At 39.7% G+C, this 23278-nt stretch overlaps 1 protein-coding gene across 1 annotated transcript; it reads right to left on the reverse strand.

The window, feature by feature from the left end:
* Positions 1-920: 920 nt before the first annotated feature.
* Positions 921-21988, reverse strand: CFAP221 (cilia and flagella associated protein 221). The gene is made up of 25 exons (XM_079311667.1): positions 21229-21988; positions 19525-19706; positions 18983-19083; positions 17967-18053; positions 17766-17861; positions 16798-16898; positions 14631-14734; positions 13556-13715; positions 13013-13133; positions 12815-12926; positions 12500-12608; positions 11676-11763; positions 10504-10593; positions 9543-9638; positions 8255-8345; positions 7059-7186; positions 6533-6613; positions 6001-6108; positions 5728-5883; positions 4317-4475; positions 3829-3923; positions 3219-3308; positions 2908-3018; positions 1977-2006; positions 921-1381 (listed from the first exon to the last, which is right to left on the reverse strand). Exons 2-25 carry the CDS (start codon positions 19658-19660, stop codon positions 1258-1260), a joined length of 2574 nt encoding a protein of 857 aa, XP_079167793.1. The 5' UTR covers positions 19661-19706; positions 21229-21988; the 3' UTR covers positions 921-1257.
* Positions 21989-23278: the final 1290 nt, after the last annotated feature.

Here is a 23278-nt window from a genome sequence, read left to right on the forward strand (position 1 = left end):
ACAGTGAATTATGAACTGTGAATGCTTTCACTGTAAACTGTGATAATATTTTTGTCACGGTCATGTTAACAAACATACTCAACTCTTAGCTCATCTCTTAAAAGATCAACTTCTTCCCTCAGGACTTGTAGATGAAAAAAAGCAATGTGTACAAGTTCAAGCAGTTGTTTGTAGTCAGAGAAATCTGCAGATAACCAGACCTGCATTCTGAACGATCCCTTGTCAATTAGACAGTTAGCAGAAACGTAACAGCTTTTTATTTCTTTGAAGCGAGCAGAGATACTTTGCAGCTAGTATAATAAAGGTATTCTGCAGCTTTTTCAACCTACTTTCCTATTTTCTACCTCCCTGGGCATTTTACAGCTTGTCTACACTGATCACTCTTTGAACTAAACTTATTTTCTTAGGGGATTTAAGTATGCCTGGAAAGAAGCATGGCTCATAGGAGTGTAGTGTGTGTTGCTGCAATTTCCATGCATTTTAGTACAGAAGATTTGTGCTTTTCAGCACAAACAGCCTGGACCACTCTGTAAAATGAGCAATCAATTCACTATGGATAAAAACAATTTTGTCTGAAGTCCAGCTTGCTGGAAAGTGGAAGACATCTCAGATGCAAGATGATATGCTGATAAATCTCCTTTCATAGGAAATACACCCAGAGCATTATAGGTTTCTCATGAGGCTCTGCAGTTTATTCGTTTGACCCATGCACACTTTTGCCAAGACCTGTGCACTGAATTAAATTCCTGAGCATCTAATGAGACTTGTTTGGATATTGTCTTTGCAGAAAGTAATGGTGTTCAAAGCTTCCTTTTCCTTAAAAATATAAAATTTATGGTTTACTGTCAAGTAAGAGATTTAGCAACTTACCTGTAAAAATTCAAGGACAGATCATAATTAAAAAATACAAAATCAGAAGATTTTGGTCATGAGGTCTTTTCACATTTTATTTGAAAACTGTGGGCTGTAAATTAATTACTAAACTATTTACATGGTAGTACTGAGGTTTTCAGGTCCTTCACACCACAACAAAATAAGCAGGTGCAAGGCTGAGGTTTCTCACTGGAGCAATTATTGTGTTTGGGGTAGGAGGCACAGTGAGAGTCCTTGACAGAGGTGGAATTACTGGTGGTTCCCTTCTCTTTGCATGTGAAATTGCTGACCTCACTGAACAAAAGTAAATGTAGCTGGGACAGGGAAGGCCTCATACATTAACAGGATAAGCAGAGTCAGGCCATGCACTTTGTAAAATTAGTCTTATCCCAGAATAAGGGTTTTATTAAGTGCTTTCAGCTTCAATGTCTCCAGATGTTTTTGAACTTTCTCTCCAATCAGGTTGTTCTGGACTTGAAAACGTCCATCTGGACCATTGGGTGGGTCTCTGCAAGAAATTTAAAGCATCATTTGTATTTATAATAATCAGGGAAACTACTTAGGAATGTCTTCAAAATCCAAAGAGAGAGGCACTTGTGATTTCTTTTTTCATAATGAACACAAAGGGTATTCAGTTACTTATACAGAACTGGAAAAGCAGTGAAACTGGAAAGAACACTTAACTCTTGGCTTGGCCAGTTAGAAAAGTTAACCATCTGACAGGCAAACACAACTGACTGAGTATTACATTTTATCCATGTAAGAGCACATGCTGTGATTGCCAGAACAAGAGCAGCCATATGAAAACCTGATTTGCTTTAAGAACAAAAATGCTGAAACTGTTGTAGAGGAGTAATATGTTCTCTGTCATCTAGTGAAACACCAATCCAGTAACAACAAAGAACCTTCCAGTGACAACATAAAGGATTGGGACTTCATTGTTTGCTAAGAAATTTTTGCTTCCCTTTTTACAAACCCAAAATAATAGGGAATATTTCAACAAGTAAATATCAGTATTCAAAGTTGTCTAACATTGAATTTAATTTTTTTTCTGTAAACATCTAAGATTTAAGGAAGAAACTCAAGGTTATAAAATAACTCACCCAGGAAAAGATCCATCCAGCACTGTATCACTGTGGAGGAAAAAGGTCACTCTTTAGTTACAGAAACTAGAGAGTTTACTATCCCAAATCCCCATGTTCTGACAACCAGTGTCACAAAATGTAAAAATCAGCACTGAGTGCAACACATTTACATTTTTACAGCAAATTCTTTTCAATCAGTGCTGTAGTAATCACTAGACAGCAATCAGTGTTTTGTCAGAGACCTCACAATATGCAGCACTATTTTAAAGTTTAATGGCTGACAGCTGAATGGGATTTCAAATGCCAATCAAATTATTCCCCCCTAAAAGTAAAGGAGACATTCAAATCTCTTGATAGCTCTGAAAGCTTCAGTTTATCTTGCACATCCTGGTATCTAAGCCACATCATGACCACTTTAAAGAGGGGACAACTATTGGACAGAAGTGAATTCACTTGCTCCAAGGTTAGAACTCAGCACCTTCACCTGGGTTGCTCTGCAGTCACTTGTCACCCACACTGCCTGCTGTGATGTGTGTTGGGGGATCATGAAACTCAGGCAGAACAAACATGAAACACTCCTAAGAAAAGCCAGAGAAAAAAGCACCATGCCAGGGGAAAATTCTAAGGGCCCTTTTCTCTGCCAGCATTAATAAAAATGTAACCAAAAGGGTCAATGAAAATCCAAAGAATGGTCCAAGAATGTTGAACATTTCTGAGAAAGCAAGCAAACTGCCTCAAGTGTTAGATCATACTGATATAACCACAGTGAGAGAGATCACAGCTTCTTTCTGGAGTAAAATCCAGCGACTGGATTTGCTCTAAGTACTAGATCTGCATCCCACTTGTGATGGAGCCCTTAGAGCATCTCATTATGACTTTCCATGCAATTCTGAAAGGGATGTTTGACTTGAGATTTCATTCCTCTCTCCTAAATTCAAAAAATACCTACCTTTCTTTTTTTGCTGTTTTTTCTTCATCTTTTTCCCCCTCAATCTGGGGAAATTCAGCTTTCACCATCTCTGGAGTAAGAATCATGTTGAACTCAGCTTCACCTGTCTCTCTAAAAATTAGTAAGAAAATGAACAATTTGCTTTTGTCCTTTTGAAAGAATTTTTTTAGCCCATAAGAACAAAAGTCTGGTTTATGCAAAAGAGACTTTGTGCTTTTGCCTTTGAGGATCTCTTGGGACAGGTTTTGAAACATCCATAGAAGTAGTTAGACATACTCAATAACACCATATACAATAGAGAAGGAACTTACTGATCAATTACATTCTCTTTGTCTCTTTCAGGTAAGTCATTCAGTACTGGTGGCACATCCTTTGGAAGCATATCTAAACTGTAAGGATCCCTGTGATGGAAATTAATGTATTAATACTAATGGCATTTTCATATTTTGAAATTTTACAGCAATTGCAGTTACAATGAAGATTATGTATTTTTAAATATTCGTGGAAAATCTGTCTGCACTAGAAACTGCTGTGATATGAGGGAATGTGAGCCTGAGAGTTGTTGGCTACCACTGGGTGCAAGTGTCCAGAAGTTAAACAGACAGACAGACAGAGTTTGTACCTCCTGGGGTCTTCTAGGACTGAGTCAACAAACTATCAGGAGAGATATGATTGAAAGCCCAGACTGGAATTCTCCTTCCTGGGCTAGTCATTTCTTCTAATATTGTTCTTAATCCACCCATCTAGGAATTCAGTAGGAGTTTTTTTCTATTGGTTTTGGATTTCTGAGCAGCAATTAGTTCCATTGTAGGCCCACTGTCATTTGTGACTGATCAATATAGTTACAGGCAGCAGAAATTAGTGTAGGATAGAGGCATTGTACATTCAGTTCTTTCTTATATTCAACAAATTCTTTCTTACCCAAGTCCTGTATTTGTCCATGTGGGAACATTAGAAAAAGTAGAATACTCCAGTGGTGAGAATTTTCTCCATTCCATTACTCCAGAAATCACTTCCTGAAATGATAAGTAATACACTTATATCATTATCTAATACATAATGCTGTGGGAAGGGAGGCTTGCAGAACAGAGCATCTTGGTTGTGAATTGAATTTGGGGAGCTAAATATTTCAAAGATCCTTCCATCACTGTAAGGACATGAAAATACAACAGTGAACACATGGAAAGAGTAAAGAAACACTTGGGCATAAATAAGAGACATGGATAAAGCCTAACTAGAACTAGTTATTCTGACCCATGCACTGACTATTTAGGTGCATGCATAATTTATATTTGGAAATATCTTCTATCTAGAAAGACTCCACCTGCCATTTTGATTCCTTAGAGGAAGTTCTCAGGAATGAGCATACCCAAGACAGGCACTCATACAATAAACCCAAAAGGCCATACCTTGTGATCCAGAAATTTCTTTTGTGTGACTGGAATACTGGATCCTTTGGGACATTGCTTGGTAAAGGTATATTTTGGATGAGGACAAAGATGATATTCCATATTTGATTCACAATAGGCCAAAGGAAGTAAAAATGGAACTAATCCTGGAATGGGGTTCTAAAAACAATGGAGAGACTATTTTATAAAATTGTTCTGAGCACCATAACAAATCAAATTAATGAAAATTAAGTTCTTAAGTCTCCTCAGATTCACAACTTTATCTCACTGTGACTGTTCTGTTTGGTATGATCCTTTATTTTCTGTATCTTCCCCTACAATCTAGTCTGATTTATTCATGATCCCTACTGTCTAAAATATAGCAATTTAGCTGTTGTCTCCAAGTCTGAAAGAAAAAATTATTGCCTAATCACTCTGAAACCCATTGCTGATTCTCTGAATAGTTCAGAATCCAAGAAGGAAAAATGGACCTGCTATGGTGGAAGCCAGTGAACATTTTGCCATCCATTTCCCTGCACTAGCATCTGTTTCTGGATAAAGCCCAGTGCTGGGAAGTGTGGGACCAAGCTGTGCCTGGCTCTTACACTGATGTGACAGAGGGATGAAAGAGATGCACAGAGGATCTCATCAGCACTGGAGTCCTGGCTGCATGCAAGGAGGACAAGTCTACATCACAGACATTATGCCAAGGTCACCAGACTGGCACAGTGGGCTCTGGCCCCTTGCAGCTAGGGAGGGCTGGGAGCCAGAGCCACCCAAGGCAGGCACAGTGCCATGCTGGCTGGGACATCTGCCTGTGCACAGCCCTGCACTGAGCCCTACAGCTGTCTCTGCCTCACAGGCACCTGGGGACCTCCAGGCTATGCTGCACTGTGCTGTAAGGCAGCAGGATGCAATGTGAGCAGTTTGACTTCACTTTTTTCAGTTTACCCAAGAATTAGGCAGATCTGTAGTCACCTAGCTGAACAGCAGGAAAAGACTGCACCTGTCCTGCCTACTTGGGCAAGAAAGTGAGGTTACAGATGGACTGAGATGCTTTTCCTCTAACATCAAAGTGGGGAAACAAATGGAGAAGAGGGAGTGGTTCCATGGTGTTCCCAGAAATCCCATGATTATTGATCATTTGTGGAGTGTCATACTGGCAGAGTTTCCAGTTCTCTGCTATCACTGCAATTTTGTCTTACCATCTGAACTGATCAAAACTCACCCTAAACTGAAATGGTGCCAGTGGGATGAGGTCTGTGACTCCTGTCTACCAGAGCTTGCACCATGAAGGATTACTCTCACTCTGGATAGTTTCGTAACCAAGCTGAGTAAGAAAACTGCCCACAAATTCCACATCAGATTTCTGATGAAACAAGCACACTTCTGCTCCTTTCTTAGGTTCTTTACAAAGTCAAATCCTACTTACAAATACACGAACTGGGTTGCTCTCTGTCGGATGGACTAAAGCTTGGGGAGGAACCAGGTTTAACAGGCTAATATCCCCTTCTGCTGATCTTTTGTCAAAATCTGTACTCTGAGAGACCTGGTCCTCAGGAAAAGGAACTGCTTGAATCAATTCATCCTTAAGAAACACAGACATCAAAGATTTTCAGAGCATAGTAAATATTTCAGTATAAAATATTGAGGCAAAATTAATCAAATAATTGTGGAAATTTAGGGTTGAGAGTGACTTTGTTACCTTGGCTCCCTGCCTCAGTGGTCGGGAAAGTTTTACAGGTTTGTAACTTGTAGCTGCATAGTGTGTACAAATGGGTTGATACTTCATAATGTTGCAGTGCTGAGGAACCTAAGTGCAAAGAAAAAAGGTGCTCTGCAGGAAATGACAATAACCACTTTCAGTTAACTCATAAATGGACTGGAGCATTTGGCTTTATCATGGACACATCACATTTCCATAGGCAAATGGAAACACTCTCCCAGAACATATATAACCAAAACTTCAAGAAGCCATGCTTCACCAGGACTTTGATCTTTGAGACACAATAATTTCAGCTGGGGTGATTCATGTCTGTCTGGAGAGAGGGGGCTATTGCTGGCTGCAAGTTGGTTACTTAATGGAAATTGGTGAGATTTGGTTTTAATAAAAGCATGCTAATCATACAGCCTTATCAAGGCAACACTTTTACTGGGCTGTGCAGAGACCACTGAATCAGGCTGGAAACATTTAACTGGAGAGGTGAGAGAAACATGAGGGAGCTGCACTGACGCACCTTCAAGTCGTAAAAAGGAAGAATGTGTTCGACTTTCACATCTACAGATTCAATAGGAACTTGGCCAAGAGCATCAGGTGCCTGAAACAGAACAGTATTTAAAACCAGTAATATGGAGGGCATTTTGTTTTGTATTGGCAGCAATCCATGAGCACAGCTAATAGAAAACATATGGAAGTAATTATGCAAATGTTTATTTTATATAGCTTGATATTTCTGCTTGTCTTTCTTGGACTCCAACATTTTAGTTTTTTTTTTTCTTTTCTTCTGAAAAATGGATGTTAACTATCTCTGAACATTAATTAATTGCTCACAGTGTTAGGATACAATTAAGATAATTAAAAAATTTTTTTTACTGTTTTTGGTAGAACCCTTAGTAAATCTGAAGTCCTGAATTAATTTGTCAGAACCCCAGAGCACCACTCACACTGTGGAATTTTAATAAAAGAACTACCAGCTCCAGGGCCAATGTCTTCAACAAAATTCTATCTAGAGGGCTGACTAACATTTGAATTACTGTACTTACCAAATAACTGTCTAGTTTACTGGAACTGAAAAAGGGGAATTCAGAAGGCAATATACGATCTTCAGATATGCTGAAAGAAAAGTCCTTATGTTCTTTAGTCTTCTCTGCTTTGCTGAAACTCCTGCTTTCTGCCATGAGTGGAAACCAAATATCAAGATTTTGTAATATATCTTAATACACTGTTTCAGAAATAGAATCAAGCCACAAAATGTATTTACCTTTTTCCTAAACCAGGATGTCTAGTAATTTTAATATAAAAAGTAAGTTAATACTTCCTAAAGACTTTAAATGTCACATCTACAAGATATGAGCACAATACCTTGAGTAGCAGACAGATTTAATTTCCCTTTTCCCAAACAGACATTGCAGATGTCTTTCCCCCTTCCATCCCCCTGCAGTAAGCTCCTCTCATCCTGTGACTTTCACCTCTTGGGCTCCACCTGATCTGTTGATCTCTCTGTCTCTCACAGCCCTGTCTGCCCTCTCATTGCTCCTCAGGCCTACATGTAGAACCACAGAATGGTTTGGGTTAGAAGGGACCTTTAAAGATCACCTAGTCCAACCCTTCTGCCAGGGCCAGGGACATCTATCACTACATCAGGTTGCCCAAAGCCCCACCCAACCTGGCCTTGAACAGTTCCAATGATGGAATATCCACAGCTTCTGCTCTGTTATTAAGTAGATAAACTGCAAGGTTCCTAAGAATAGTTAAACACATTTCCTAAACATGGTAAATAATGTGTATGGAAAATAGATGCATCTTGGCTACAGCCATTTCCACCTTTTAGCAGGGCCTGTTGCCATAGGACAAGTGGTAATGGTTTTGAACTAGAAGAAGGTAGTTTCACACTAGATGTAAGGAAGAAATTTTTTTGCAACAAGGATGGTAAAACACTGGAACAAGTTGCCCAAAGAGGTGGTGGATTTTCCATCCCTGAAAATATTTCAGGTCAGGCTGTACAGGGCTCTGAGCAACCTGTAGGTTGAAGATGTCCCTGCTCATTGCAGAGTTTGGACTTTAAAGGCCAACCAATCCAAATCACTCCATGCGTCTACCTTGTCACACTTCTATTTTTTTCTGGAAGACTCCTTTTTAAGTACTCTGTCTTTATATGTAATGCACCTGACACACTGCAGCCCAACCTGAATTATCATAGCCCATGGCCAAAATATCAACCTATTCCTCTAATCCTTACCAGACACAGAGCCTTCCTCCAGACCTCTGGCCTCCCTGGTCAGTCCACGGAACAGAAGCAATAAACGATTTAGGCGAATCTGAACCAAAACCTGAGAGAATGATTTGCAAATTTAAGTCAAACACCCTAAGATTTACAGCCATAGAAATAACTGTATATGTTACACCTGTACTTATTCTCCAGAGCTCACTTAGACATCTCTGTTTTAGAATTTTTAATATAGTTTTCTGTACAGTAGAAAATGGGAAGGAAAGATGTAGAATGGATCTCAACTCTATAATGACATGACGGAATAAATACAGTTAATTTTTTAAATCTAATCTTACAGGTAAATCAGACTTTTTTTTTGGTTAGGTCCTAATCCTTCAGCTATGTTTACTGGCATATACGGAATAAATAGAGGGTGAACAGTCATTTAACCTGGGCCATATGAATATTTGTGGCTTTGAGAATGAGGAGTGTAAACAACAATCTCCATTGTGTTTTAGCCCATACCCTACAGGGTAAAAATGAAGAATCCTAGGTGTTAATACCAGATGGGGCACTTGGTCACTTCTTTATATTTATACAATACAGAAAAGAGGATGTAATTTCAAGACCTCAATATTATTAATAGATTGAAGAATATCCAAACTGGACACTGGAAGAGCAGGCCATTTCCATCTTGCTTGCTACATTAAGATTTACTGGGGAAAAAGCAGTGGTGATACAAGATAATATTTAAACCAAATGAAATAAGGGATTTTACTGATTGGTCTTTAGTTTCTGGGTCGATACCTCCCATATCTGAATTTCTACCTGCTGTTTCCCATGTTCCCATTGCAAAGATGCTCCAATATCAGTAACCACAGAGGAGTTGGAAGGTGCTGCTCTCTCCCTCTACTTTCCAGATTAAGTGTCTCCTTACAGAGTAAGTACTCTAAGTCCTGAACATCTTGGTGGCTTTACACTGAACTCACTCCAGCTCATTGAAGTCTTTCTTGTACTGGGGGCACAAAACTAAGTGCAATATTCTATATGCATTTTCAAATCTTCTTTTCTGTACAGCAGTATTTTTTATTTTAAAAAGTCTGAATTTATTGGCATTTGTTCAGTATCAATTTCAAAATGAAAGATGAGTTAAATACAAAACTTAATCCAGATCCTTATTTCCTGGTGAGGCAGAGGCATATTTATCAAACTACCAAATCCCTAGCTAGCTGTGAACACTCCTTATGTGCTGGTTGCATGTTCTTTTATGCTGTTTCCCAGGTGTCATGCCCTCACATTTCATTCTGGTTCACTTTACCTTGTATGCTGCTTGCTGGAATTTCCTGAACATCCTCTTTCTGCTGTCCCAAGGGTTATTATGGAGCAAGTTAAACGTGGGATGGACACTTAGTTGCTGCACAGTATATTTTTAAAAAAAGGAAACAGAAAAGATAAAGGACAACCTTTTTTACAACAAGATAAGGGAGAAATTTTCTCCATCCCAAGCCATTCTTTGGCCTGAATCCCTATGTTATTTCTGAATACTGAAATTAGGTCCAGTGAAAATATTTGCAGCATTGACAGTTAACCAGAAGCCTTCACTGCAGGGCTTAATGGGAGGTAATCACCAAGTATTTGCAGATGTAGCAGAGGGAATGCAGAGATAACGTGGCATGGTCTGCATCCACACAAATGACCAACACAGATTATGACTTCAAAGCCCAGTTGGACAGCAGAGAGAATGGACAGGGGCTCTCTACCAAACACACACTTTATCTTGCACAGACATGAGGCTGAAATAGCTGTAAGGACTCAAACCAGGTGCCCAGCAAGACCAGTATCCTTTCTCCAGTTATTGCACATACCCAAAGAAGAGTGAAAGACACTAAATAGAATGGCAAAAAAAAAAATCTAAGTACGAGAAAGGTTCCTGTCAATCTGACCTGCAGGTAAAGGTTGGAAATCTTGTGATATGCTTAACCTTACAATGAGGTATGAGAAAGTTTCCCCTAAGAGATCTTTCAGAAACAAGCAATATAAATCTCAGGTTAGGCTTGCAAATTTCCACTGGACTCTCAGACCAGAACATTACAAGATGAGTTGTGCATGTAGCATGGTGCTTGGCCTACCTAAAAGTAAAATGGGAAATAAGGCACTGACACAGAAATATGAACCTCAGGAGGAAAAGTATTCAGTGTCAAACATTTATGGCTATTTGTTAGCTTGGGAGGTGATCATTTAGCATGCATATAGCAGGCTATAAAAATATATGAACAAACCTGGTCAACATGGCGGGTAACACGTCTAAAGGAAACTTCTACTTCATCCCTCTGAAACTCCTGTTTTATGATAGGATCTCCTCTTTGGAGCTAATTGAAAGAAAAAATCACATCAGCACAAAGCATGCAGTGAATTCTTTCCTCCACAACAATTAGAGAAACTCACAACGTAACATTCCGAAGGTGTTTAATAAAATACAGAATTCATCCCTTTTAGGGTGTGATTATTGCAACCCTTTAGCAAGTCAAACAAAAAATTTCTTTTCAGGTCTGAGTTTCAATCAAATCTCTGTCCTAATGAAACATGGTTTGCTTTGCATATCAATAAGGAAATAGGTGCTTCTAAACAAAGTTAACCTCCATCTAATTCATTAATACATCAGTCTTACAATTTAGATCCTTTTTTCACTCAATTCCTTCTTTTTAGTATTAAATAAAATGTTTTGTATTGCCCAATTCAGTGCATAAATCAAGCCTTTACCCTATGTATAAATCATTTCACTCCCACAAACAGTTGGAAGTCAATGGGATGCCAGAATCTACCCAGGAGGCAGGGTAAGAGGGACAGGCTCTACCTGTTCCTGAGGGCTGTGCCACACTGGGAAAAATATTTCCTGCCACCAAGTATTGCTTATTACTGTTATCACCTGTGTGGAAGAGGAACTGCAGTCCAAGTGACTGGGAGGAACCAAAGAGAGAGAGGGTGAAAATTCAGATGTGCAACCTCATGTGCATCTCCCATGGCTCTGTGTGGGAGTACTGACTGGATCTAGCTCTTGGAATGTGAGAGATCCAGGACAGCAGTTCCTCAGAGGTACAGTACAAACAGAATGTTGGATGTGGCCTTGGTGCTGACAGGATTATGCTGAAATATGGCACTCTGATGAGATTGGGTGGCTGGGTGCAAATCTGCTCATTTGGGCAAATACTGTCACATTTCTGTTAATACCTTACCCTTCTCTCTGTCTATCATCAAGATAAAAACACCCCTGAAACAATGATGCACAATGTGATGACTGCAGTGATGACTGCAGTAACAACTAGCACAGGTTTGCACTGATTAATAAAGAAAAACTGAACATGTACAAAGCTTGATACAATTCACAATGCACTGCATAATCTGAAAGTGTAAGTTTGATTTGAAATTTACAGAAAAAACATCAAAGACTAACCTTGTATTGCTCTTCTTCCCTTTGCCGGCTTTCAATAATCTCTTTTTTAAACTCCACAGAGATTGGATCACTTCCCTTATGAACTTTCCTGCATTTACATTGGAGACAAGAAAAATGCTTTTCTTAAAGCACAGTTTGTTTGATTCAAAGGCTAGCAGACTTATTCCCCTCTTCCTGTGGTGCCTATGTGTCCATGACATTCAGTATATGAGTTGATCTATGGATTTCAAATCCAACATGGATTTTACAGATCCAACCGTGTTCTGCTTTGCACCCTTTGATGTACAATATGATAATGAAATCATTAAGGTTGGAAAAATCTTTTAAAATCATTGAGCCCAGCCATTAACCTAACACTGCTTAACACCCCACTAAACTATGTCCACATTTATCAGCACTACATCTACATGTTTTTGAATACTTCCAAGTGTAATGCTGCTCCTACTCCATTATTTATTTTAGCCTGGATTTATTGACAGCCATCACAAAATCTTGCTTTGCCCTTAAGGGCACAAGAGGAGATGCCTGAGAACAAGGTTAGGCAAACCAGGTTTTCAGCAGGTTCCTTTTTGAGTGGAACAATCAAAGGCAATCAAAGTCCTCATTGGGTATTATTATGGATTACTACTGAGTCTGCTCTTAGCAGGAGAGGAAAAAAAACCCAAATAAAACAACAGTAATTTAGGCTTAAAACAAACATATCAGAATGTGAAATGACAGCATTCTGCACTAGTGGATATTGCATACATCATTCACAGAGGCCTTGGTTAAGCAAATCCCAGCCTTGTTAACATGGTTAACTAACATGGTTAACTAACACTTACCACTTTAGATGATTTGCTTCCTCTTCCTGAACATTTTGTTTGACTTTTTGTTGAAATGTAGCATCCTTCATCTGTCTGGTTTTTTTCCCTTCTTTGCCTTGGGACAGGAACATCAGAAAGACATATCACACCTCAGTCTAGATTTGATTTTTAATTGTGAAAACCATCCATGAAGATAACTGTACCCATTAATACATAGAGCTAAGGTGAGGGTTCTCACAGAAACAACACTCTCATCAGTGATTCTAAAGCCAAGCTCCTCATCAGAACTAAAAATAATGCTAAAACCAAGTTTATGCTGCTTAATTAATTTACCTTCTTTTATGTCCTTTAACTTCAATTTGCCTGGTTCCTGAATCAAAACAGTAGCTACAGCATACGGATTTGACAAGTCTGTGGGGAATTTGAGGTTCTGGTATTCAATTTCCTATGAGATATAAATTAATAGGAAGAAACAGAAATATAGAAGATTTCCAGCCCAGAAAAGTACTTGCAATTATTATCTTTTCACACCTTTAGTTTTTGAATAGGCTTTGACTGCAGTTGGCTGAACTGGTCTCTTCTCCACAACACGGGTTTTCCAGGCACAGCTTTTTTCTCTGCATGACTTTGTTCTTCATCAAAATAATCTTTTCTAGATGTCAGAAAGACACATATTCCTTTCATAAGTACTCTCTAAATGGCATATAAGTCCAATATTTAAAAAAAAAAAAAAAAATTAAGTACAGCCCAAAAGACTCAAAACCACCTGCATGTTGCAAGGCCTCAACAAAAAGAATAATGAGTAGGAATGATAGAAGCTGAGGATGCTCAACATTTCTTTAAGGATATGCAACTTCTCATATTTATTTTGTTTGTTTCATTTCATATAGATTAAGGGTGTTCTAAACAAACAGTGTAAAAAAGCAGATACATGTATCAACAGCAGAATTACATCAGTGCATTGTAAGTCTCCAAAGAAACTAATGCTTAAAATGATCATAGCAAAATGGTATAAAATCCTATTACATGAATATCTTCTAGAACTGGGCAAAAACACTCGAAGACCACACATACATCAGAGCCAGATGTGGTATTGATGTTCCTGTGAATACACACACATAGGGTTTTGAGTGAAACTCTGAAATCCGTAACTGCATTGCCATTTGTGCTGTTCCATACTCAAATGGGGAATACTTCACAGTTACTTTGACTTTTCCATTGCCTGGAATGATTCCTGTGATTGGAGGAGAAAAACAGTAAGAGTCCATATAACATGAGCCCACTTAAGTGTGCTGGAATTGATTCTGGGCTACTTTTTTTAGAACATCCTAATTGTTTGAGTGGATGGAAGTAGGCATGGAAAATCTTCCAGATCTCAAAGCGTCTTTCAAAAACTGTCTGCTGTCAGATAATAGAAGATATTTTCCAATAGCAGAGAGATTTGACAGTAGGGCTATAATATTTCATTCTGCTGTGAAAATGACTGCCTGTTTATATGTAGAAATTCTGCACTTGCATCTGCTAGTCTTAAGTCTTTGGCACTTGCTGCTTTCATGGGCAAAGCATTTATAAACATATTCCTCTGTGCTTTTCCAAGCTAGGGGACTCATCTGGATTTGATACATTACCTATCTCTGCTTGACCTTATCTCCTTACTGCCTATTCTGCTATTTTCCCAACCCCCTTAACCACCATTCATATCCCTAAACATTCAGGGCCTTTCCCAAACTAAGTGATTCTATGACACTATGACTACTCTGAGCACAATGGCTTTGAGTAGGAGCTGAAACGTTTTTGTGCTTTTCAGATGGCCTTCAACCATAGTTTCAGGCTACCAAAATTCCTGACTTGAGCTTTACTGATATGACCCTTTTTACAGGGATATTCTTCTGTGAAGATAAAGGCTGCATGGACCATTTGGAACATCCTGGCATTTTGTCAGGCCTGGCATTTTGTCACAGCTGGGCATTGCCTAAAGAAATTTACAGCCAAATGGCTACTTGCCATGAGGGTGCAAGTGACTGGCAGTCATTTACCTGCAAAAACTTTGCAAAGGTTTTTTTCTGTACAGCACTGAATATACTGTTTCAAGTAACTACACTTAATAAATATAGATATAACATTTATAATTTTAAAGAAGTCAGTCTACCAAATGTTGGCTGGACAGTGAAGGCTCTGTGAGGCTGAATTATATCAATGTGGAATTCAAAATCTATGGGACAGCTGCACTGCAAAGGGATAACATACTCCTTACTGAAAAGAGATAAAGAAAAATTAAATTAATCACAGTATAGTTCATCAATTACAAGCTGAGAAATTGTATTATACACACCACACATTAAACTACCTGCATTAGAGGAGTGGGCTATCAATGTGAAAATTATAATTTCTCACTGTTCCAAAATAGAAAATTATTTCAGATCTTCCATCCCTCCAGGAAATAAGAGCTAAATCTTGATTTAAATGCTAGATATTACTTTCTCCTACACATACAGAATTTAATTATGGAAAAAAAAATTAAAATTACTTTTTGGAAGTTATTTATGCCCATCCTCAAATTCTTACACTGTAATATCTAGCAAGTACAAACAATGCAAACTGGAGCAGCAATGAGTACAGAACCAGAAATCAGCCTTTTCCCATGAAACGAGAAAAGAAAGTGTTGAAAACTCCAACACATCAGAATGACTGAACTTTAACCACTGTAGAAATAATGATGCTGAGGCCTAATTTTCAGAATAGCCCTTTATGTCTCATGCAGGTTGTGTGAGAAGTATTAGCACACATCTTTTGAACCTATCTTGCCTTTGCATACAAGTGTTTTCACAGACCCAATGAAACACAAAAGCATTGGTGCTCCACCATTCATCACCCTGCAAATCAAGATCCATTTACACAGACTTATTTTTGTTTTTTATCAGTTCTCTGACTGAAATTCTACCCTGCTGATTAGCAAAAAATGCATGTTACACACAGTGTTCCTCTGGAAAGCACATTTTAAAATGCCTAAAGAAATAAGCAATAATAGCCAAGTTCTTTTTTCTCTGCCTGTTGACAAAGAAGATACAATAGCAGACTGGGCAGGCAATTGGCTTTAGGGTACAGTGCAGCTTGAACAGCAACCAAAGTGCCTTAAAAACAAGCCAAATATGCTGTCTGTCACCTGATGGACCTTCTGTACCTGAGAAGAATGATGGGTGGTAGAATATAGATTTTTATCCTGCATTTACAGAACTAAAAGGTAATTTTCCAGTGACTTCAAGGGCTATGGATTGAGCCCAAATTTTCTCAGGTTCTGTAAAGAACTAGCTATCTCAGAAAGCTACCATTTTGAGAAACTTTTTAATAGATTAATGCTGAAAAATACTGGCAAAAATTAAAGTTCAAAACAATAAGTTTTGTCTTCAGGAGTTCTTCCAAATTTCCTCAGGAATATCTTCTACATTCCTGATGTGTTCAAAGAAAAAATCTCATTATTTAAAATTATATTTTGTGCTCTTTCTAATATCTTCTCTGTGTACTAATAATATGAAAAATCTCCAGCACTGTATACTCCAGCACTAAAATGGAGCAAATAACAGAATCACATCATGCCTAGAGGTCCCAGAATATCAGGAGTTATTTTCACTCCTCTGAAAAGCTCACAATGTTATGATACAGTGAAGTAACAGACTAAAGGGAATAAGAAAAACAAAGAAAAAGACCCAAATATTATTCTGCAATGCTGGGCTCATTTTTACTGCAGAATTTTGCATGTTTCTTGTATGTGACTTCCTTACTCATATTTCTGTGCTTCAGTAAAATTCGTAAGTTGCTTTCAACTCATAGGGTAAGACAAAACCACCTGCTAAGACTTTCACTTTCTAGAATTTACTCAAGCCTTTACACTAACACAAATCCCCATAATAACAACTAATATAGCAAATATACTGCACAACTAGGCCCTAATAAACAGAATCTGCCTCTTCCCCTTTCCAGTTCCTATTAACAACTATTACTGATTACTTCATGAGAACAGTCAGTGCTACATGCAATAGACAAAGTAAGATGAAGTCTAGCTCATTAAATGCTTTTAAATACATGAAGCAAAAAACCACAGCCCCATCTTTATATATCTGTTTGGCATGCACAACATTTACTTTACAGTGAATATGCATCTGAAACAGTTCATATACAGAATTATTTTGCAGTCCAGATGGTAGCAAAGTTTCTTAAGGCTTTCAAGACATTATGTAGTATGAATAGAGGAAAATGGGATTTTTGAGGGTTTGGGCATGTCTTGCAAAACGTGTGACAGATGTGTGTCCTTAACTCACCTCTGACCAATCGGTACATCAGACAGATTTATAAATGATGGAAATTCTACAACATTTGTAGTAGGGTAAGCATGCATGGGAACAACTAAGGTATCATCTACCTGCAAACAAACAAACAAACAAAGTGCAAATATTTATATCTTACAATTAGTAAAATATAGAATCACAGAATGTGAATGGTTGGAAGGAGCCCTTAAGATCATCCAGTCCCAAACCCACACAGACACCTCCCAAAGACTGGGCTGACCAAGGCCTTATCCAACCTGGCCTGGAACACTGCCAGGCTTGGGGCATCCACAACTCCCCTGGGCAACTGTTCAGTGTCTCACCACCCTCACAGGAAAGAACTTCTTCTAATAGCTAACCTACATTTCCTGTCTTTCAATTTGTACCCATTACTCCTTGTTCTATCACTACAATTCCTGAATAAGAATCCCTATCCAGCTTCCTTGGAGTCTCTTTCAGATACTGGAAGGCTGCTTTGAGGCCTCCATGCAACCTTCTCTTCTCCAGGCTGAACAGCTCCAACTCTCTCAGACTACTGTGGAAGTAAAAAGTTTCTCTAGTAGTTGGCCAGTAAGTGGCCATAAAACATCTTCAAGATTATCACTGTATTATACCTCAGAACATTAATATTTTACCTGCTTTCAGTATGCTTCTGTCTTTTGATACTTTATGCAACTCTAGAGCTCCTCTGAGCTGCTCAGCTAAGACATTAATTACATTTATTTGTCACAAAGACTGATCTACTGGCAAAGAATAGCAGAATAAGTTATATAATCTTGCCTACTGCTCTGGGATGTTTACAGAGAAAATTTTTTAATGCTTCAAGTTAAATACTCCAATCAAGACTCACTGAGAATAAATGTGTCTCTAGAAGATGAACTATACCTTTATCATTATCATCATGCTCTAATATATATTTCATTCCATTGCAACTCTAACTATGCTTTGCAATGAATCCTCACCTCACAGTGAATTCGGATGCAGTCATAGTAATATCTCCATTCATCAGGGCAAAAATCAACAGTAACCACAAGGGACAAACCAGGGACAAGCCGGTGCTAGAAAATGACCCAAAACAAGACAGAAGCCATGTAAAAACTCCCTATATGGCACAAAATATGTGCTGCATGCAAAGAGCAGTGTGAAGACTTTCCAACACTTACTGTTTTGTTGTATTTGATCTGAAAATACATTGTCTGGGGTGGTATTATGTGAAGGTTTACTGCATTGGTAGAAATATTTATCAGCTTCTGTAGAACAAAAGGATACAAAAAACCAAAAAACACTTTACAATATAAGAGGTCAGTTAAGAATGCCAGCTGTACATTTAGTAAAACCTTCCATAGCAAAAAACTAATAATTTTTACTTTAGCAGAAATAATTCCAAATATGCTCTGAATTTAAAAGAAAATTATGCAAAACTTATACCCTGTGTTTTTATTCTTTGGAAAAAAGTCACAATTTTAAACCAAGGAAACCAAAAGGAATAAATATTTTATTTGGAATGAACAATTTATTGATCACTTTTAGGGACATCTGAAACAGCAGGAATTATATAATACTTCATGGTTGTGTTTTGGTGTACAACTTTTGGATAGTGACAGTTCAGCCTGCAAAGCCTCCTGCATTTGTTTACTTTCATTATATTCAGAGAACCTAGTCCAACATAGCTACCAACCTCTGTCTCAACACACTTAAAACATGAATAACAAAGGCAGACAAAGGGAAAGCAGAGAGTAGAAAAGGAAATAGCCAAACTATTCACAAGGAAAGGCAATCAAACCTATGCATAGAATTTCCTTTCTCAGAATAAATTGTTCTTGGCAAAAGACCAGAGGTGCTTTCAAAACTTTCCCACCAGTGAACGTGTTTACAGACACAGTGACAGTCCAAGGACATTTTGAAAACAAGTCTCTTGTGGAGTTAAAGCCCAAATCCTTAATTCATGATGTGCAAGTCACATATCACAAACAGTGATGCAGACATGGGAAACAGGGAGTATAAAGGAGGTTGATGCTCACAGCCTGGTGCACGTCTCTTTTGTTACCGCAGGACCGTTGAATTTAAGTGCTGCTTTTTAGAGCACTCTGCAGGGCAAAGGCCTCATGACCACAAGAAGTCAACTCAGATTCTGCTGTCCTTTTATGAGTCCCAAGGGGATCCCTGGTCCAAAACTTACCAGCATCTGTTGATGATGTTTTCCAACTTCATATCCTCCATAGTGTAACACAGCAGGCTCAGCCTGTACAACCCTGCTCCTCTGACGTTCTGAATAAATCTCTGTAGATCACAAAACAGGGAGAAAAAGAGACCAGAAACACACATGATGAGTGGAACTTACATTGATGCAGTCTAGTTATGCTGTGTGATTTATTATCGAGGGGAAAAAAACAAAAGAAGAAATTATTTTTTCTTTTAAGCAGGCATGAATTTATAAATGGAAAGTTGTGGCACCATCCACAACCCCAACAGATCCATGATCCTGCCACCAGCTCATCTCTTGGCATCATGGCTTCAACAAGCCATCCCAAAACTTTAGGGTCAGCCAGGAACAGCACAGCCACTATTTCTTTCCTGGCTACACCTCCCAGGATCTGGGCTCTCAGAAAGCTGCAATTTAAGCAACAGGATGGGAGCTAAAAAAAAAAAAAAAACAACAAACAGCCAAGTGTGTCCTAGAATTGTCACAAGGTTGGGAACAGCCAGAGAGCAGGAACTTACTTGATTCCAGCAGGTGATGAGGGACAGCATGTCTTTTTTTAGGTTCCTCCACGAGGCTGCTCAGGACACTGGGTACTTTCTTGAAGGAGCCCTGAGTGACTGTGATGTTTGGGGAGGCTGACTGAACCTGATCCATGTCAGGACAGAAATAGGCTCTCTGTGGCACTACAATTCCTCAGTGCCTGTGGTCAAATGAAAACAACATAATCATCAAAATATCTTCTCTCACACTGTTACTATCTGTTGCCTAAAACTGCCTAAAAACATGTAGGAGAGGGAGCTACCTTTTTTTCCCTGCTGAAATAGATCACTCTGTGTGTGCTAAACACAAGGAAAGGACAATTCCAGTAAACCTCAATCCCACTGTGAGGCCCAGCATTTTGGACATCTGTTCTAAGGCTTGCTGGGGACATTTGCCTTTCAGGTCTGTGTAAGAGATCTGTCTCTTCCTTCATGTCCCCCAGCAGAGAGGAGGAAAGCAGGCTCTGTTAATTCCACCATCTGAACTGACTTCTGCAGATACGTTCTTTCAATCTCTCCTGGGTGTTCGAGTTGTTAACTTGAAGATTAATTTTAAATTTTAAAATATTAATATGAGAGATAAGAAAACTGGCATTTGAATCTTTCATTTGGATAGCATCATCTGGGTTATTTGTTCAGTGAAGATAACTGTAAACACAGCAAGCTATGGGCATTGCAGATCCTGTGTTAAGAATGCAGAGTTATCAGAACATAAACTTCTCTAATGATAAGTGCAAATTTTACATAATAAAGACACCAGACATGATCCATCCACCAGCAATTATCTTTGTAAATACAGCATGCAGAGCCCTTGGCTCTTGTATGAACTGGAGAACAGTGAGGAGAAAAAGACACAGTACTTTTGGAATAAGTACTGAATTCAAAAGCCATGTTGGGATTTTCAACCCTCAAGCAGGCAGCACTCAACAGTTTCAAAGCTGAATCATTACTTCACCACCCCCATTACATTTTATGGTCTCATCTCTGGTATTTGTTTGATTTTCCAGTCTGCTTTAGATCTTTCAGGCATAACTTGAGAGGTGCTTCAAGCTCATAAAGTGCTGTTTTGATTTATGGTTTTGTGGAATATTAAATGAGTAAGAAGCTTAAAATAATGTGCTACCAGGACCCTGGCCTTCATAATATTTTCCACTCAATAACTCCAAGCACAAATTTTCCACTCACAACAGAGAACCTGTAAGAGGAGCCGCATTATTGTAAAGCACAATAGTAAATTTCTTCTGAGGTAGCAAGACCAAACTCAGACAAAAACACTGCAAAACAATTTCTAAACATAAGGATAAGGCTTACATTGTTTCCACTTGTGCTCTTCAACTTTAATTTATACCAATGCCAGCCTCCTTCTCCTGGTCAGCATTCCGCATCGGGAACACAAGGTTGGAAAAGGTGTAGGGAGACATAAGACTCCTCAAAGGATTCCTGGTGTAACCTTTTCAATAATTTACAGTGATGATGCCACCATGGCTCACCAGCTTCAACAACACGTGTGTTGCTCAAAGGGCAAATACAGGACAAATTTTTAAGGTCCTGGAATGTCTGAATACCTGACGTTCTTAAATTTTCCAGGACAGCTGTGTTTAATGAGACTTTTTTTTTTTTTTTTCTGTGTGCGTGAAGCCACCAGCAGAGCTGTGAAACCCTGAGAGCCCACGGCAAACTCACCCCAAGGCCCTCAGACCAGGCTATCGCCCTTGTCCGTGGCAGCGCTCGGCCTTTCTGATCCCTTCTGCTGCCTCGGGGCTCCTCGCGCTCCTCACCGCACCCGAGGACGCGGCGCAAAGACATTAGAGCTGCGGGAGGCTGGAAAGGGCATCGCTGGGCACACAGCCCGTACCTGCGCTCCCACAGCCCGAGGGAGCCCCGAAACTGACCGGTTGTTCCAGTCAGCTCTCCCGGAGCCCCGAAACTGACCGGTTGTCCCTCTCAGCTCTCCCGGAGCCCCGAAACTGACCGGTTGTCCCTCTCAGCTCTCCCGGAGCCCCGAAACTGACCGGTTGTTCCTCTCAGCCCTCCCGGAGCCCCGAAACTGACCGGCTGTTCCAGTCAGCTCTCCCGGAGCCCCGAAACTGACCGGTTGTTCCTCTCAGCCCTCCCGGAGCCCCGAAACTGACCGGCTGTTCCAGTCAGCTCTCCCGGAGCCCCGAAACTGACCGGCTGTTCCAGTCAGCTCTCCCGGAGCCCCGAAACTGACCGGTTGTTCCAGTCAGCTCTCCCGGAGCCCCGGCACAGCCCGGTTCCCCCTCAGCTCTCCCGGAGCCCCGGCACAGCCCGGTTCCCCCTGTCAGCCCTCCCGGAGCCCCGGCACAGCCCGGTTCCCCCTGTCAGCTCTCCCGGAGCCCCGGCACAGCCCGGTTCCCCCTCAGCTCTCCCGGAGCCCCGGCACAGCCCGGTTGTCCCTCTCAGCTCTCCCGGAGCCCCGGCCCGGCCCTCACGGCGGCCCCGCGGCGGTCGCTCGGTAACGGGGCAGCCGCGCTGGGCCGCGGACTGGCGGCTGGGCTGGGCGGGATCCCCACAGCGGCACTCCCGCTCCTCTGATGGCGAAAGCACTAAAAAAGAGTAAAAAACTTTTTACCTCTTTTTTTTTTTTTTTTTTTTTTTTTTTTTTTTTTTTTTTTTTCCCACTCCCCATTAAGTGTTGTTTTCAGGGTTCCCAGTGAAGCCGCAGACAGAGCAGAGGCACTTCTTTCCCTTTACAAACTCTCATCTGTTAACGCCTAAATTGTTCTTACTTGGCTTAAAATAGATTTTGAAAGGTTTATTATAATATTGTGTTTAAAAAATCTCTCTTTTTCTCCCCCCCCCCCACCCCTCCACACTTATATGTTCTTGCTTTCAGCATTAAAGAACCATCCCTTGGAAAGCAATCCTGGAAACTTTTCTTCAGGGTATTTTTCATACCACCAATAAATGATGAGCGTTTTTTACCTAAGTGGGTACAGGGGAGAAGGGAAAGCAAAGAAAGCAAAGTTTTCTTCTCCTTTTTTTTTTTTTTTCTCCTTCAGGCAGGTGATCTGGACCATGTATACAATAATTCACTTTCAGTTTTTCTAATACAGAGGTAAAATGTGTCCAAAAGTAGTGCAACATTCATTTCGGGTAAAAATATAAGCAAGAAAAGCTTCAGATCATAAAATTCAGATCCCAGAGCACAGTTCCCATACTTAGTAGGATGTAATTGTTTATGGTTAGAAAAAACTCTTCCTATACCCTTGACATGATGCCTTAAATATAGGCATAATATAGAAAGCCAGAATTGTTTCCATGAGTTATTTCTATATATTCCAAGAATAAATTTGTTCATGTTCAGTTTTTCTAACATAGACATAAAATAGAATATTTCTCCTGACAATTCACATGGACATCAGTCTGTTTGGACAGTGACAGCTGAGTGCAAACCAAAAACCATGTCAGCTTCTACATCAGAGGCTCCAAACATGATGCACCTCTAGAGAAGCACTCTGTAAAGTTTCCTGGGAAGCAGCAAATGAGTGGAAAAGGTAGGTGAAAAAAGGGGATTTCAGCCAAAAAACCTTGGGAAGGCTGATATAAATAATGTTAACCAGGGTTTAAATGGGTGATTCTTGCCAAAGTTTCATCTCTGTATTCCAAATGTCAGGTGAAAACTGATTGTCAAGTTGCAGTAAAGACATTGCAAACAATTTAATTATTTAGCAAACGGAGGAGAAAAATTAGTTATTTCAAGCACTAATGG

Source organism: Erithacus rubecula (assembly GCF_903797595.1).
Source record: "Erithacus rubecula genome assembly, chromosome: 8".
In the NCBI taxonomy this organism is placed as follows: domain Eukaryota; kingdom Metazoa; phylum Chordata; class Aves; order Passeriformes; family Muscicapidae; genus Erithacus; species Erithacus rubecula.

Coding starts and splice junctions, on each gene's coding strand:
- CFAP221 (XM_079311667.1), bottom strand. CDS start 19,660: ATGGATCAGGTTCAGTCAGCCTCCCCAAACATCACAGTCACTCAGGGC. Junction 12,609..12,814: donor GTTAAAGGACATAAAAGAAG/GTAAATTAATTA, acceptor TCTTTCTGATGT/TCCTGTCCCAAGGCAAAGAA. Junction 6,614..7,058: donor GTAAACTAGACAGTTATTTG/GTAAGTACAGTA, acceptor GTTCTGTTTCAG/GCACCTGATGCTCTTGGCCA.